The 16,064-nt window shown below is 49.0% G+C and overlaps 2 protein-coding genes across 2 annotated transcripts; both read left to right on the forward strand.

Annotated features, from left to right (window-relative positions):
- The first annotated feature begins 995 nt into the window (after positions 1–995).
- MUL1 (mitochondrial E3 ubiquitin protein ligase 1) lies at positions 996–3,349 on the forward strand. The gene is made up of 5 exons (XM_015820387.1): positions 996–1,003; positions 1,385–1,522; positions 1,878–1,965; positions 2,336–2,456; positions 2,639–3,349. The coding sequence occupies exons 2-5, from the start codon at positions 1,403–1,405 to the stop codon at positions 3,333–3,335; spliced, it is 1,026 nt and encodes a 341-aa protein (XP_015675873.1). The 5' UTR covers positions 996–1,003; positions 1,385–1,402; the 3' UTR covers positions 3,336–3,349.
- A 2,549-nt stretch (positions 3,350–5,898) lies between these two features.
- CAMK2N1 (calcium/calmodulin dependent protein kinase II inhibitor 1) lies at positions 5,899–7,577 on the forward strand. Its single transcript, XM_015820368.1, has 2 exons — positions 5,899–6,049; positions 7,485–7,577. The coding sequence occupies exons 1-2, from the start codon at positions 5,899–5,901 to the stop codon at positions 7,553–7,555; spliced, it is 222 nt and encodes a 73-aa protein (XP_015675854.1). The 3' UTR covers positions 7,556–7,577.
- The last annotated feature ends 8,487 nt before the right edge of the window (positions 7,578–16,064 follow it).

Consider the following 16,064-nt stretch of genomic DNA (forward strand, 5'->3'; position numbering starts at 1 on the left):
TCCGATCCGCCTAGCCAGAATACATCATCCCTCCCCCTCAGTTACATTGTTCAGAACTTCTCTCTGCCATCCTTTTGTCTTGTTAAGTGTGTCTTCTACCCAAGCCTCCTGAAATCTAGTGCCTACGTGCAGGGCTTGGCTAATCCTTCTATTGTTAATCAATTGTGACCTTATTTTTAAACTTCTCTGTTTCTCACAAGGTCCTGAGTGCGAAATACACAGGTGAGCCTTTATTTTGCCCTCCTCCATCTCGGATTTCAATCTGCATTAAAATGGAGATTTAAGGGTGGGGGTTGAAGATGCAAAAGGCCAGAGATGCAACTGTGGGTGAGAGCAAAAAAAAAAAAAAGACGCCAGTCCTGCAAGGTAGGCCAGGAAGGTGGGAGCCCCATCTAGGCCACTGTTAGCTTGCAATGCAAAGGAGGAGGAAAAAGTAGCTGGGATGAAGCTCCAAGCCCCCATGTTCCCCTTAAAAACCTCAGAAAGACGAAAGTTACAACAGCATTGCAAGGTAGGCCATGCAGGCGGCAGTAAGAGATTTAAAAGAAGCTTCTTCAGAGAAAGCAGAGTCACCTCTACACGTTTCTAAAGTCTACGGGCCCGCAGTGACCATATCTGATCTCAGACGTCCCACTTTCGGGTCCTTCTAGCCCCGTGTTTACATTCTCTATGGCAAAAGCCTTTACACGCGGCCCTTTGACGTCATCAAGCGCCGCTCCAACCCGGAAGTGGCCTGCCGAAGCGCACGGACGCAGGTAATCGGCCTTCCCCGCGGTTTGCTATGGAAACGGGGGGGACTCCCTCTTTGGGCCGTTGAGCCTCTTCTGGGGCGCCCCGAAAGTGTCTGGCGGGCGGGGAAATGGCGGGACCCTTTGGGCGTCAGCCTGCGGAACTCCCTGCCACTGGAGCGGGCCTAAAGACTCCCAGCCGGCTTTCATGGCTATGGCGGGACTTGTAGGTGGTTGCATCCGAGCTGCTGCTAAGGAAGATTAGACAAGACCAGGTAATGACTTACAGTCACAACGGACCCCTCCATTTCTGTTGTTAAGCGAGACATTTGTTGAGTGAGTTTTGCCCCATTTAACGACCTTTCTTGCCACAGTTGTTAAGCGAACCACTGCAGCTCTTAACATGATGGTTGAGTGGCTTCCCCCTTGACTTCGCTTGCCAGAAGGTCGCAAAAGGGGACATTGTGGCCGTCATAAATACGAGCCAGTTGCCAAGCGTCTGAATTTCGGTCACGTGACCCTGGGGGTGCTGCCACGGTCGTAAGTGTGAAAGACAGTCCTGAGTTTTTCAGTGCCGTTGTAACTTCGAGGACTACCTGTATACAGACAGTTTGAAGAGCGAGGAAAGCCGAGCTGACCCGTCTCTCTTTTCCTAGGACAGGGAAGCCGCAACCATGGACTCCGCCAGCCACCCTTCAATGGGTGAGGTTGTCCTAATGGCAACCAGTTCGGCTGTTACCGCCATCCTCTACGCCGTCTACAGACATAAGTCAAAAGTTGCAGACAGTCTGAAGGTGAGTGGCTACTTGGATCCTGGCTTAAGACACCTTTTTGAGATCCCTGTGCTTGTTTTTGTAACATCTGCCCTGCTGGCTTGACTCCCACTTTTCAGAGCAGCTACAGGAACTGTTTAAATGGAGATTTATAGGTAGGTTAACAATGCATATTCAGCAATCTTCAAAATATCAAGCCACCCAAGAGAAAAACAAAGTAATTTCAATATTTTAAACACGTGGAGGCGAGCCCAGAAAAGGCACTCAGCAAAGCACAATCTGTGCCAATTTGGGGATGTCTGAAAACTAGGTACTCTCTCTGCCGTGGTTCAGAGGCTGCTGTTGTGACGTGTGTTTTTCTCCTTCCTTCCTCCAGGGTGCTAAAAAAGTCACTCTGGACCAGGATTTAAAGACCCTGTTGATGGAAGCCCCCGGGAAGTGCGTCCCCTACGCGGTGATAGAAGGTATGCCCTTCCTGTGGGGTTTATCAAGGTAATCGTGTATTTCCACTTTCAGAGTAGGCTCCTATTCTGCACCATCTTTCATGAGGGTTTCCACTGTAAGCATTCTCCAAACAGGTCTACAGATGCTTGACCACCGGGAAGGTTGCTGGCCATTCGCCCTCCTGGGTGCTCCTTCAGATGGCGAGGGGCTTCAACTTTTGGTGACCTCTTCAATATCCCTGGAAGCTGCTCCACCCATCCGGAGGGCTGTTGGACTGCTCTAAAAGATTAGCCTGCAATCCATCCACCCATATCCTTGCTGGCTTTTGCACAGTGAACATCTCCATCCTTCCGGTTATTGATCACTGCCCGGTCTCTCCTGCCCAATCAGGTGTGGTGCGCTCAGTCAAGGAAAGCCTCAGCAGTCAATTTGTGGACAGCTGCAAGGGGGTGGTCCAGAGGCTGACCCTTCAGGAGCACAAGATGGTGTGGAACCGAACCACCCACTTCTGGTAAGTCCACTCACGCCACATTTTGGAAATAGGAACTTGCTAGCGGGAGAGTAGTTGGATGAGTACCACAACATTAGTGTGATTGTTGTAGCCTATATAAAAGGAGAGAAGGGAGAGAGAAAAAAGACACTCCACAAATTGTGCAGAGATGGTGTTTTTGATCCTGGATGAAACTTCCCCAGGAACAACTACGAAAAGATCATCCACCAGAGGACGAACACGGTCCCTTTCGATCTGGTGCCCCTGGGGAGTGAGGGGCCCCCCGACGTGGCCGTGAGGGTCCTAAAGCCCCTGACCGCTACAGAGCTCAGCCTGGAGACCGTCTACGAGAGATTCCACCCCTCGGTGCAGTCCTTCACCGACGTCATCGGCCACTACATCAGCGGAGAGCGGCCCAAAGGCATCAAGGAGACTGAGGAGATGCTGACCGTCGGGGCGGTCCTCACCGGCGTGGGCGAGCTGGTCCTGGACAATAGTACCATCAAGCTGCAGCCCCCCAAGCAGGGCCTGCGCTACTACCTCAGCAGCCTGGGCTTCGAGACGCTGCTGCAGCGGCAGGAGTCAAGCGTCCGGTTCTGGAAGGTCCTGACGACCCTTTGTGGGCTGGCCACCTGCGCCCTCCTCCTCTTTGTTCTGCACAAACAATACCGGCGGCACCGGGAGAAGCGGCGGATGCGTCAGATGCTGGAGAGCCTCGCCGCCGGAGGGGATGCCGCCAGCACCTGCGTGGTCTGCCTGAGCAACAGCCGCACCTGCGTTTTCCTTGAGTGTGGCCACGTATGTTCCTGTCAGAAGTGTTACGAGGCCCTACCCAGCCCTCCTCACTGCCCCATCTGCAGGCAGCTGATCGCCAGGGTGGTGCCTTTGTACAACAGCTGAGGGGCGATGCTCTCTCTCTCTCTCTCTCTCTCTCTCTCTCTCTCTCTCTCTCTCTCTCTCTCTCTCTCCCTTCCTCCCTCCCTCCCCCCTCCCTCTCCCTCTCTCTTTCCCCCTCTCTCCTTTAGGAACTGTTTTGAGCATTGTTGCGTAAAACGGGGAGTGGGTTTCATGAGTAGATGGGGGCTTAGCTCTAGCTCTTTGCACAGACCGACAAAGCCAAGCGATGCTGCTCTGGAATTGAAGTGCCGGCTGTGGCTTTGGTAAAAATGCCAAAATGAAGGTTCTTCTCCACTTATTTGTGCGTGTAAATAAATCATCTTTAGAGGTTGCCTGTTGGAGAACTCCCGGGATCATGTTTCTAGAGCTGTGTGGGGTTCACACTTTTTTGATTTATTAATGCTTTGGCCCTGAATGTTATTTTTACTCCGATTTCCCAGAATAAAATGGGGCCGCACTGCCCTTGTTTCAAGTGCAACCTTGGCTGTTTTTGCCTCCAAAGGATCATACGAGTGTCAGGAAAGAGATGGAAGGATATTTTTTTCCCCAGTTTTTAAGGAGGCGAGAACCACTGCTGTGTGGGAAGTTCCCGGACAGCCAGGCAAGGCTTCCTGGGAGTTTCAAACCTTGAGAGAAGAAGTCATGCTGGAACGGAATGTCTTTCCAATGGCCTAAATACCTAACTTGGGTAGCCCAAGCACACAATCACACACAGCGGCAAGTGCGCACACAACAGGAGGCAGAAAAGAAGGAAAATAAATTTAGTTTAATGCTTTCTGAATGTGCCTCCCGTCTCCTCAACGTTTCACCCGTTTCGCAAAACTAAAAACTCTTAATTTGGTTGCAGTTTCTGAACGGGCTGTTGTCTCCTGTGCAGGAACGGAGGTGGAGACTGAGATTCTCTGCTTCCCGTCTCCTCTGGGGACCGTTAGGGGGCAGCCTCGTTCTTCTGGTCTCCTCTGCTGCCTCGGCGCGCCAGTTTCCCTTGGGGCAGGCACCTTGGCAAAGCAAAGAAAAAATTCAGAGAAGAGCAACTAAGATGATCAGAGACCTGGAGACTAAAACACATGAAGAACGGCTGCGGGACTTGGGTTTGGCTAGTCTAAAGAAAAGAAGAAACAGGGGAGACATGACAGCAGTGTTGCCGTATTTGAGGGGCTGCCACAAAGAAGAGGAGGGGGTCAAATTATTCTCCAAAGCACCAGAGAGAAGGACAAGAAACAATGGCTGGAAACTGATCAAAGAGAGAAAAGACCTGGAATTAAGGAGAAACTTCCTGACAGTGAGAACAATCAACCAGTGGAACAACTTGCCACCAGAAATCGTGGGTGCTCCATCACGAGGTTTTCAAGAAGGGACTAGACATTCACCTGTCTGAGATGGTATAGGTTCTCCTGCTTGAGCAGGGGGCTGGACTAGAAGACCTCCAAGGTCCCGTCCAGTTCTATTCTAAAGTGGCTAGGACGCTGACTGGCCAGCTCCATTTCTCTGCCCGCCCCACCCAGGGCGTGGCGTCTGTTTCCTTGGCGCACCAGTGAAGGTCCCAGCTGCCTCCAGCTGACCAGCCAGGACCCATACTCAAGAATTGGATACGCCTAGTTTAATGAAGAGAAGGAGTAGGGGGGACATGTTTCAGGGGCTGCCACAAAGGGTGGGTCCACCTATTCTCCAAAGCATCCGAAGGCAGGACGAGAAGCAACGGGTGGAAACTCATCAAGGAGAGAAGCAACCTGGAACTAAGGACAAATTTCCTGGCAGAACAATTAACAACTAACCAGTGGAACTGCTTGCCACCAGAAGTTGTGGGTGCTCCATCACTGGAAGAAACGGGACAGCCTCCCGTGACGCAGCACCCACAACTTCTAGAGGCAAGCTGTTCTGAAACGATCTAGGGTCTCCTGCTTGAGCAGAGGGTTAGACTAGAAGACCTCCAGGGTCCCCCTTTGCAACCTTCTAGCCAGCAAAGTCAATGGAGAAGCCGGGTTCACTTAGCGACCGGGTGACTAACTTAACAACCAGAGCGATTCACTGTGGCAAGAAAGGTAATAAAATGAGGCAAAAGTCACTTAACTGCCTTAAGTGGAAATCTTGGGCTCAGCTGTGGTCCTAAGTCGAGGACCCCCCTGCGCTTCGTTTTATGGCAAGCCCTCGCGGAAACCTGGGCTCAAAGGCGGGAGTTGCGGGCAAACCTTGACGTTAAAACTAAAAGAAACCAGGCAGGAGGGTCCGGGGGTCCGCGTGTGTGTGTGTGTGTGTGCGCGTGTGTGTGTGTGTGTGCGCGCCTGCCACTTGCCTCCAAGCCTGGCTCCGGCGTTCATCGCACTTCTTTCTTTCTTTCTTTCTTTCTCGATTCGGATTCAGGGAAGGAGGGAAGGAGCGAAGGGGAGCGAGCGCTTCTCCGCCCGGCGCCCGCGGGGACAGAGCCTCCTCCCGTGGGGAGGGCGGCGGGCGAGGGGCGGCCCTGCCCGGGGGGCGTCGCTCAGCCAGGGGCGCCCCTGCCCGGCTGCTTCAATCGCTCGCTCGCTCGCTCGGCCGGTGGCAGCTCCGCTCCGCCCGGGCAGCCGCGATGTCGGAGGTGCGGCTGAGCCCCCGCGGGGAGTCGGGCGAGGGGGCGCCGCTGGCCTTCGCCTGCCGCCTGCAGGAGACCAGCAGCTTCGGGGCGGGGGGCGGCGGCAAGCGAGCCCCCAAGCTGGCCCAGATCGGCCGCAGCAAGTGCGGTAAGAGCGGCGGGGAGGGGGGCGGGCGGCGCGCCCCCGAGAAGCCCCTCTGCAACTTTGCCAGCAGGGCGGGGGGCTTGAAGCGGGAGGGAGAATCAGACCGGGGTCTTGGCGTTGACTTTCCCCCTGGGGGGCTCCTGCCCCGAATTGCCCCCCTCCCGCCCAACCCAACCTGGGCGATGCGTCCCGCGAACGGAAAGCCCATCATCCCCTCCTCCTCGGGTGGGGGGCTTCCGAGCGGGGGCCCAGCCTCCCGTTTTAAGGAGGACCGATGGTGGCTGCAGAAGACCTGTGGAGGACAGTTTCCGAGGGTGGGCAGACGGGTAGAAGTCAAGATAGAGCAGAGCGGCTCCACCACTCCCAAGGTGGGACCAGAGCGATCACAAACTTTGGAGGCCGGTGTGTTAGGGGAGGGAGGAACGCAACAACACAAAGGGTTTGGGCTGCTCCATTTGTGGCCATCTGCTGATCCGCAGAGACACCAAATTGGGAGGTTTCTGGGTCAATCCAACATTGACCAGAAGGACCAAGGCCGGTTCAAAAACAGTGGCAGCCTTTGAGACCAAATTTTGTGTTAGTAAACAACAACAAAAGTATGTGTGTGTGTGTGTGTGTGTGTGTGTGTGTGTGTGTGTGTGTGTGTAGTCTATCCATTTTCTATCCATTTTCACAAATCCCGCCTTTAATTAAGGGTTACACCAGCATCCTTCTCATTGTGGTTTTAGAAAACTCTTCTGGTGCCACTAAGTCGGTTTTGTGATCCTGCTTGTTGTGTGTCTCTCCGTGTGTGTCTTCCTTTTTGTTGACCTTGAAAATGCCCGTTTAAGAATCTGAAGGGATCTATCGAATTCTTGACTGTGTCTTAATCTACCTCTCCAAATAGCATCAAACTCACCTGGTTTGGTACCAAAACTGATGTTTCCTGAGTAACAGGATTGTGTTGTGTGCCAGGTAGGCCTGTGTGTGTGTGTGTGTGTGTGTGTGTGTGTGAGAGAGAGAGAGAGAGAGAGAGAGAGAATGAGTGAGTGAGTGAGTGAAAACCTCATGTGTGCATGTTTGTGAAGAATTTCACCGCCTTCTGTGTTACAGAAAAAATGAGTGTTTGACTTATAGCAGACACCCCGTTTGACTGGATTCCCACAACACACAACACACAGCTTCCCTGGGGTGGGTGTTTGTGGTAGAACTCAAACCCGCCCTCACAGACTGTCTTGTGAAACTACGCTTTCTTACCTAGCCTGAACGGTGAACCCCGAATGTAGATACAGGTGATCCTCAAATTACGGCTGTCTTTAAACATGGTGGTTGCAAAACGAATGCCACTTAAAATAACAAATATAAAATAAAATAAGAAGTAAAATAAACCAAAAGGCAACAATCACGAGGTTTACTCATCTTTCTTTCTTCTTTCCTCTTTTTCCCCTTCTGTTTCCAGTCGTTATTGAGGATGATCGAATTGACGACGTACTGAAAAACATGTCAGAAAAGCCACCTCCAGGGGTCTAAAAATATGTGCATGTACATATATATATTCATGCCTTGCCCAGAGACACTGAGTTAAAAAAATGAGGGGCACAAAATAATTCACCTTTCAGCAGAGGAATGGGAAAAATTATTCATATTTTTTTTTTTACAAAAAATGAAGAGAGGAAGAACTTTTTTGGGCACAAAAAGAGGCACAAAGTGATGTCGGTTTTTGAAGTCCTTCAGTGTCACGTTGGGATCCAATTCGAGATGCCTTTTAAAGAGCCGCTGAGAGGCTGAACTGAAGCCTTTTATTCCTGCCCCCCCCCTCCAGAAACTACAGTTTTCTAAGTTGGACTTTTAAAAAGTCTTCTGAAAAGAGAAATAATTGGGGTGGAGGGCAGAGAGCGTCTGGGAGTTCTTGTTTACATGATGACACCTTGCAAAAAATATTCCATCAGCTTGCATGTAACATGGTCTGTACTTTCTATTTTTTAAATATATATATATATATATATATATATATCTTTATTCTTGGATTTTGCGAAGGTAAAAGAGGGACAAAAGGACAGTTTGTAAGCACACACACACAAACACACACCGTATTTGATTCTGGTTGCCTTTTGAAGTCTCTGGAATGTAAGGAACTTTTTTAAGGGAAAGTTTGAAGCAGGAAGAAGGTTATATTTATTTCCCCAAAACTGGTATTTGACATTTGCGGCAATGCTCAGTCACTCAGGTGCAAATAGAGAAGTGTAATTTCATGAGGAAAAAGGAAGAAATGATTTTTTAAAAGTACTTGCCATGCTTTTTTACATGTTCCCTAGCAAATGAAAGCTTGTGTTGAACCAATCTTTGCTTTTTAAAAATACGTTACTGTAAAGTCGATTCTCTTTGTTACTGTGCAATTAAATGAACAAATGAAGTGTGCATACACATACCGTAACCCTGTCAGAAGAGTGCCAAATATTTTCCAAAATACAAAATACTTACTTTTCTGTTTTTCTCTGTAGGGATTTCGTGTCTATGCGAAGTTGCTTTTTTATACTTAAGTAATTCTTGCCTCTCTGAGGACTTTTTCTATCGACCTGGTTGATCAGTGCATAAAGAATTATTCCTTGATGCCGACTTTTGCTTTGGTTTGGTTTACTTCTTTTTTTTTACTGATTCAAATCTGACTATTTTAAAAACAATTGCATGACATGCAAAGAATTACAAAGGGCTGCCTTGTTTTCAGATTGTTTATCCTTCTCTTTGGCTGAATTTTGCAACGTTGTCCTAAAAGGCTGTTTGCTTCTTTTCCTACGCACTATGTGTATCTTGCACAAGAATGTTTCTGCAATGGATAATAAATTATTGTGACTTAATCGGTGGTTTCTGATTGTGTTCCTCGTACACCCCGCCTCTGTTTAGCCTTACCTGGACAGCAAGGAGCCCATGGCCTTTTTTTTGCCATGGGTGTTAAATAAATCAGTGCAGTTGTTAATGAACCACACGGTCCTTAAATGAATCTCTCGGGATATTTCTCCTTAGTTCCAGGCTGGTTCTCTCCTTGATTATTTCCCATCCATTGTTTCTTGTCCTGCCCCCTGGAGCTTTGGGGAATCGGTGGACCCCCCCTCTTCTCCGTGGCAGCTCTCAGATATTGGAAGATGCTACCATGTCTCCCCTATCTTTCGCTTCAGATGGAAACTAACCAAGGGGAGAAGCAACCTGGAACTAAGGAGGATTTTCCTGAAAGTGAGAACAATTAACCAGTGGAACGGCTTCCCTCCAGAAACTGGGTGCTCCATCACTGGAGGTTTTTAAGAAGAGACTGGCCAGCCATTTGTCTTCAGGGTTTCCTGCTTGAGCAGGAGGTTGGATTAGAAGACCTCCAAGGTCCCTTCCAACTGTGTTGTTCTTTTATTCTGCATTCCAGCCAGCCATTAAGCATTGCAAGGAAGCTGGTCTTGAGTACGCCATCATTATTCATTAACGACTTTTTCAGTAGCTCGCTCGTAAGACACGGATCACCGAGCTTCTGATGGCTGCTCTGCTTCTCCCAAACCGCATCCCGATTTCTGACGGCTTTTGAAAGGACCTAAAGCTCCCTTCTCATTTGCCTGGCGATGCGCAGGGAAGCCTTCTATTATTCATGCAGGGTTGCGCAACCTGAGACCACCAGGGTACAAACGGCCTCTCAACGCGTCTTTTGTGAATGCCTGACGGAGACCAGACACGCTCCGGCTTGTGAGCGGTGCATCGTGGCTGCACCGCAAAGGCAGAATGAGACTTATCCAGTTCTCCAGCGAAAGAGCAAAGAGAGGGTCCTGCTGGAAAAAGCTAGGGGTGACATGATAGCAGTCTTCCAATATTTGAGGGGCTGTCATAGAGAAGAGGGGGGTCAATCTTATTCTCCAAAGCACCAGAAGGCAAGACAAGAAACAATAGATGGAAACTAATCAAGGAGAGAAGCAACCTGGAATTAAGGAGGAATTTCCTGACAGTGAGGACAATTAATCAGTGGAACTGGAGCTCTATCCCTGGATGCTTGTAAGAAGAGACTGGACAGCCATTTTTTCTAGAGTAGTATAGAGTCTCCTGCTTGAGCAGGGGGTTGGACTAGAAGACCTCCAAGGTCCCCTCCAACTCTGTTATTCTGTTTTCAGACCTTAAGGACCTCAATGTTGTGAGAAGAAAATGGACCACTTTTGGGCAGGATCTGCCTTTAGCCACAAAATCTGAGAGCCTCCGGGGAACCCTGTCAGAAAGCCGGCACCGTCGGAAAAGGCCACTGTTTCTTTGTGAACTCGGGCTTCCGTCTTCCAAAGGGCCTCCTGCTCGGAAGGTCAAAGAAGATAGCCAGGATCTTGTTCCCACGTGCAGAGAAGCGGGCGGTGGAGAGGAGACCGCAGGAGACTTCCCCATTGGGAAAAGAAAAAGAAAGAAACGACATTGTGGTCCTGGAGACTTGGCTGAAGCTGGGTTGGATGCTCAGTTGCTATAGCAACCGCATCCCCAAACCCTGGGCTTGCCTGTTTTGATGGGCAGCTGCTAGGCAAAACATAGAATCACAGGGCTGGGACGGACCTCGGAGGTCTTCTAGTCCAACCCCCTGCCCAAGCCAGGAGACCTTAATGCCATCTCAAATGGCGGTCCAGTCTCTTCTTCAAAACCTCCGGGGATGGAGCACACTGCAAGTCCACTGAAATTCTTCTTCAACTTCCTTTTCACTCAAGCCTGCAGCAATTCACGACTGAAGACAGAAGGAAAGACCTAAATCAAGTTTTTTTTTCCTTTGTTGTCTCCATTCCATCCGCTCTGCTGCACCACTCAGCAGTAAGAGACGGGGTCTGCTCGGGTAGAAGCCCCTAAAAGGTGCTCAGTGAGGCAACTTGATGGACCAAGAACGCCTCTTTGGCTCCTAGAGTTGGTCTCCAAAACCATCAGCCTAGGAAGGCTGGATTTCAGTCGTGAAATTTGGAATTCCTGGACAGAATTTTGCACGCTCTGGACGTGCAAATCTTCCACTCTGATTTCAGAGGGTCTTTATTATGCTATGTGAGAAAGTCCCTGAGGTACAGGGTGGATATATACGGGAATAAAGATAATTGGTCCAAATTTGAAACCGACTCCACCGCTGAAAGCTTTTTTGAGTGCCAAATGAGCCACATCGGACGTGTAGCTTCTCAAGAGCCTGAGATACGCAATGAACTTTCCACACAGCTCAACACCTGCCCCCCCAAACACAGAAATAACTTGGATTAACTTCTTAAACACCAATTGCACTTGCAGGTTGTCATGGAAACATGGGCATCTCTGTTGTGTGATGGGAACTTGGGGGGAAAAAAACCCAACCAGAATTTAGGAAATCAGATTGCATTGTTCCTCACGGACTGGGTCTTCTGCACAATTGTTGTGACCTCAGAGGCAGAAAATTCCCCCCCCCCAGGGTTGTACACCCTTAAGGGACCAATTCAAAAATCCTCAAAGGATCTGGGTGTGGGATGGCTGCAGGAAGCTTTGGGAAGTTCGCCAAATAAAGAAGGTTCAGGGTTGATCCCTGGGGAAAGGGACAAGGGCCCTTGGTGGGTGCAAGCCCTGGGTCAAATTGAATCCAGTCAAATATTTATTACAATCACAGACCAGCATGCAAAAATCTGAAGGCAATTTCATGGGATCTTAATTTTCAGAAGTTCTCTGAAATTCTGTCCCCATTCTTCTCTCTCTCTCTCTCTCTCTCTCTCTCTCTCTCTCTCTCTCTCTCTCTCTCTCTCTCTCTCTCTCTCTCTCTCTTTCTTTGCCAATGTTTAACAACTTTATTTATTGATTGGGGATTTATTGGTGTTGGGGTTTTATTTCTGTAAGGCAGGACCTGGACAGCCATAAAATTTTTCTAAATGAATAAAAACTTTAAAAAGCAGCTGCAGAAAAGAGTATCCTGATGCCTTTTTTAAAATTGCCTCGAGATTTTGTGTCTGTATGTGGTGGGGGAAGAGTATTTTGCTGACATGTGGCATGTCGATCTCCTATTTATTATCAAAACCTTCCAGAGAAATCTCATCCAAAGGAAACTTATTTTGTTTTGATTAATTTTGGCAAGGCGCAACGGGTTGATGAAGATGTTCAGAAGAGGCTGGACAGAATGGCAGAGGGTCTCCCGCTTGAGCAGGGGCTGGACTAGAAGACCTCCAAGGTCCCTTCCAGCTCTGTTATTCTGCTTATAGAAAGTTCTGAAATGTTTCTCTTTGCACCTGGGCTGAGCTGCTCTTTCCAAGCTCTTTCCAAGCTCTTCATTCTTTCTTCTCTTTCCCCACAGTCTATCTTGGTCTAATTGAAAGGCCTTTGGGGGAGACCTGGTCTATTGTTGTGTCCACTCCCAACCAAGGCTTGTTGTGCTCCAGTTTCAGCCAGTGTGCAGCTCTTGTGAAAGCCAAAGAAAGGAGCCGAGAAGTTACCCAGATGGGTTGAAAACAGGTCAGTGTGTTGTCTTGTAAAGTGGGGTCTCTTAAGCATGTTCCTTGCACAGTGTGAACGTACACACACACACAAACACACACACACAACACAGGGAAAACAAAGATAAACAGGTTAATTATTCACAAGTGCTCTCTCCAAACTGATTTTTCTCACTCAGATGTAGCGAAGCCTGAAATATATACATAAATATTCATATATTTTCATAAGCAATTCCCCCCTCCCCCTGCCCAAGGAGGACATGTTAAATCAGGCCAGCATTTTACCGTGAAATAGTTATGAAACCAAGAGGGGGAACTGAGGCAGGGGAAGAGAGAGGGGTTATTATTTGCAAAATGCTTGGTTCCCCTCCCCCCACGAGCAAACATTCAAGATCCAGGCAGTCTAAATCGAGATAAAGCTGCGGTGTGCTTAAGCGCAGTTCGCTAAATAAACCCCCATTGAATGGATTCACACAACACATTCCACCACGAGCCTTGGTTTGTTTATTTAGCAAAAGTATATTTATTAAATTTATGTGCCATTTATCTCGCTGTCGAGCAATTCTGGGTGGCTTACAAAGTCATCTGTCTTACATAAATTGACTCTGGACGGTGCGCAACGTTTAAATAAAATATTTTAAAACGAACCTTATTAAAAAATATTAAAACCTAGTTCTTGTGCCAAGATTAATTTCGTTCCAGCTACATGCAGGTTAGGGTGTTTTCTCTCTGGATCAGCTCTTCACTAGCTGCGCCCGCTTTCGGGTCTGGATTTCTTTTCTTTTCTACTTTGGCTCTCCGAACCGTCTAGAAAGGCTGGCGGTTCCCCCCCCTTTCGCTTCAAAGTCGGAGGGTGCCGTGTAAACATTCATTAAATTGATTGAAGGGCCGAGGCAGATGGAAAGTTAAAAAAAGATGAACGGGGGAATTTTAATAACGCAGGCAATGATTACAGCAGGGAAGAGCCTCTGTGGATCTGATGGGGGGGGAGCCAGGGGGAGGAAAAGAGGCTGTGGGTGAAAAAATTACGATTAAGAAACACACGGCAGTTTGTGCCCAAAGCACTCAGAGAGAGAGGAAAGTAAAATTTTAACAACTGTGAAGATTCGTTTAACGACCACGGCAAAAATGGTTGGGAAATCAGGTCAGTCGCAGGTGACTCATTTTACGACCATCATGATTGTACAGGTAGTCCTCAGCTTACGACTATAACTGAATCCCAAATTTATGTTGCTAAACAAGACGTTCGTTAAGTGAGTTTTGCCCCCATTTTAGGAGCTTCCTTGCCACCGTTAAATGAATCACTGCAGTTGGTTAAATTAGTAATACGGTTACTAAGTGAATCTGGCTTCTTCTCCATTGACTTTGCTGGTCAGAAGGTCACAAAAAGGGACGCTGCGACTGTCATAAGTATGAGTCAGTTGCCAATTGTCTGAATTTTGATCACGTAACCAAAAGGGGATGTTGCGATGGTCGTTAAGAGTGAAAAATGGTCATAAGTCACTTTTGTCAGTTCTGTTGTAACTTTGAACGGTCACTAAATGAGCTGTTGTTCAGTTGTGGACGGGTCACCCATGTGACCGACCTGATTTTACAACCTTTTTTGCAGTGGACATTAAACAAATCTTTTGCAATGGTTACAGGTTTCCGCCGTGATAGGCAGGCTCCATTACGGCCGTAAGTCGTAAGTTCCTTGACCCACACACAGTTGGGGCTGTGCTTGTGCTCTTTGTGCAAAGGCTAACAACACAAGGCTCCTCATCTTACACACACAGACGCACACGTGGGACTCTGATGTTGTGAGTTATTTTCTTTCTTTCAGTGCCGTTGTTTCTGCCTCTGCTGGTTGTTTCTTTTAAACACACTCAGTTGCCCACTCAGTTGCCCACCGCCCATCCCACTCACCATCTGCAGCCTCGCTATCACATCGGCTGCTTCTCCCTTGGGGCAGCGCGTCTGCGGGGGGCTTCTGAACCCCACTCCCCCGCCCGTATGCCTGCCACGAAGGTCCCCTGCCCCAAGGCAGGAGCGCTGAGGACCCCATCAACCGTCCTCCGATTCAGCTGTCGGGCGGAGCATAGCAGGGTGTCCGTGTGTCGGTGTGCACAGAGAAGAGCTGCGTTGGGTAACTGGATCGTGGTTAGGATTGCTGAATGTTTGCTAACGTTGGTAAGGAATGCCATCGTGCAAATTTAGGACAAGTTTCTAGCTCTTAGTGTTGGCAGAAGAGAAGGTTTCCTAAGGGAAGTGGAGGATGAGAGTCTGCCTAAATTTTTCCCGGCTGTTTGGGGATTCTGCACAAAGCTGTTTTTTTCAAGCTGGCTTTGAAGATGTAAAAGAGATAGGTCCTCCTCCTCCTCCTCCTCCTCCTCCTCCTCCTCCTTTTTGTGTATCCTACTTCCTTCCAGCACTGGTGATGTTACCTAGTTAGGTCAAGAAACGTCTGCAAGAAAACCGCCCAGCTCAGAGAGCACCCAGGACCCCAGAGTTCTTTTTTCTCTTTCTCCTCCTCCTCCCCTTTTCCCCTTGTACTTTTCCCAAAAGGTTACACATTTTTTTCACGGGGTTTGTCATCAAGGTGTTCACTGGAGGGACAACGTTCCCCTAGTAGACACGTTTACATTGACACGCCGCCCCTGCAAAATTCAGAGCACCGGGAATGTCAGGGAGAACTCCCAAAGGTGCTTTTTCCAAAAGGCAACTGGACTTTCTTGGAGGTTTTTTTTCCTTGAAAAGGTTTCGCTCCTCAAGCCGAGAAGCTTCTTCCGTTCTGACTGAAGGGGAGGACTCTTCCATTCCCTGCCCTTCAGCCAGAACTGATGAAGCTTCTCTGATGGGAAGGGAAACGTTTTCAAAGGAAAAACAGCAACCCAGACAGTCCAGTTGCCTTTTGGGAAAAGCCCCTGTGGGGCTGGGTGATTCAAACCCTCATGTTGATTGTGGATGGGGGGGGGAGGGAGGGAGGGAGAGGAGTAAAGTGTAGAGCATCATTGGCTCAGCGCAGAGCTCCTCTCTTGTTGCCTGAGTAACAGAAAAGAAGGAAACCCCCCCCCTCAACCAAACTGGAGCCCAGCAGTGCCGCCTGGTGGCTTTACCAGCAATGGAGAGAGGGAGGGAGAGAGAGAAAGAGAATGAGAGAGAGAATGAGAGAGAGAGAGAGAGAGAGAATGAGAGAGAGAGAGGAAGGGAGAGAGAGAGAGAAAGAAAGAGAAAGAGAGAGAGAGAGTGTGTGTGTAAGAGGGAGAGAGAGAGAGAGGGAGAGAGAGAGAGAGAATGAGAGAGAGAGAGAGAGAGAGAATGAGAGAGAGAAAGGGAGCGAGAGAGGGAGGGAGGGAGAGAGAGAGAATGAGAGAGAGGAAGGGAGAGAGAGAGAGAGAGAAAGGAAGAGAATGAGAGAGAGGGAGAGAGGGAGGGAGGGAGAGAGAGAGAGAATGAGAGAGAGAAAGAGAGAGAGAGAGAAAGGGANGGGAGGGAGGGAGGGAGGGAGGGAGGGAGGGAGAGAGGGAGAAAGAGAAAGAGAGAGAGAGAGAGTGTGTGTGTGTGTAAGAGGGAGAGAGAGAGGGGGGGAGGGAGGGAGAGAGGGAGAAAGAAAGAGAAAGAGTGTGTGTGTG

This window comes from Protobothrops mucrosquamatus, unplaced genomic scaffold (genome assembly GCF_001527695.2).
Source record: "Protobothrops mucrosquamatus isolate PMUCROS unplaced genomic scaffold, P.Mucros_1.0 scaffold1123, whole genome shotgun sequence".
NCBI lineage: Eukaryota > Metazoa > Chordata > Lepidosauria > Squamata > Viperidae > Protobothrops > Protobothrops mucrosquamatus.

Coding starts and splice junctions, on each gene's coding strand:
- MUL1 (XM_015820387.1), top strand. CDS start 1,403: ATGGACTCCGCCAGCCACCCTTCAATGGGTGAGGTTGTCCTAATGGCA. Junction 1,523..1,877: donor AAGTTGCAGACAGTCTGAAG/GTGAGTGGCTAC, acceptor TCCTTCCTCCAG/GGTGCTAAAAAAGTCACTCT. Junction 2,457..2,638: donor AACCGAACCACCCACTTCTG/GTAAGTCCACTC, acceptor AAACTTCCCCAG/GAACAACTACGAAAAGATCA.
- CAMK2N1 (XM_015820368.1), top strand. CDS start 5,899: ATGTCGGAGGTGCGGCTGAGCCCCCGCGGGGAGTCGGGCGAGGGGGCG. Junction 6,050..7,484: donor GATCGGCCGCAGCAAGTGCG/GTAAGAGCGGCG, acceptor TTCTGTTTCCAG/TCGTTATTGAGGATGATCGA.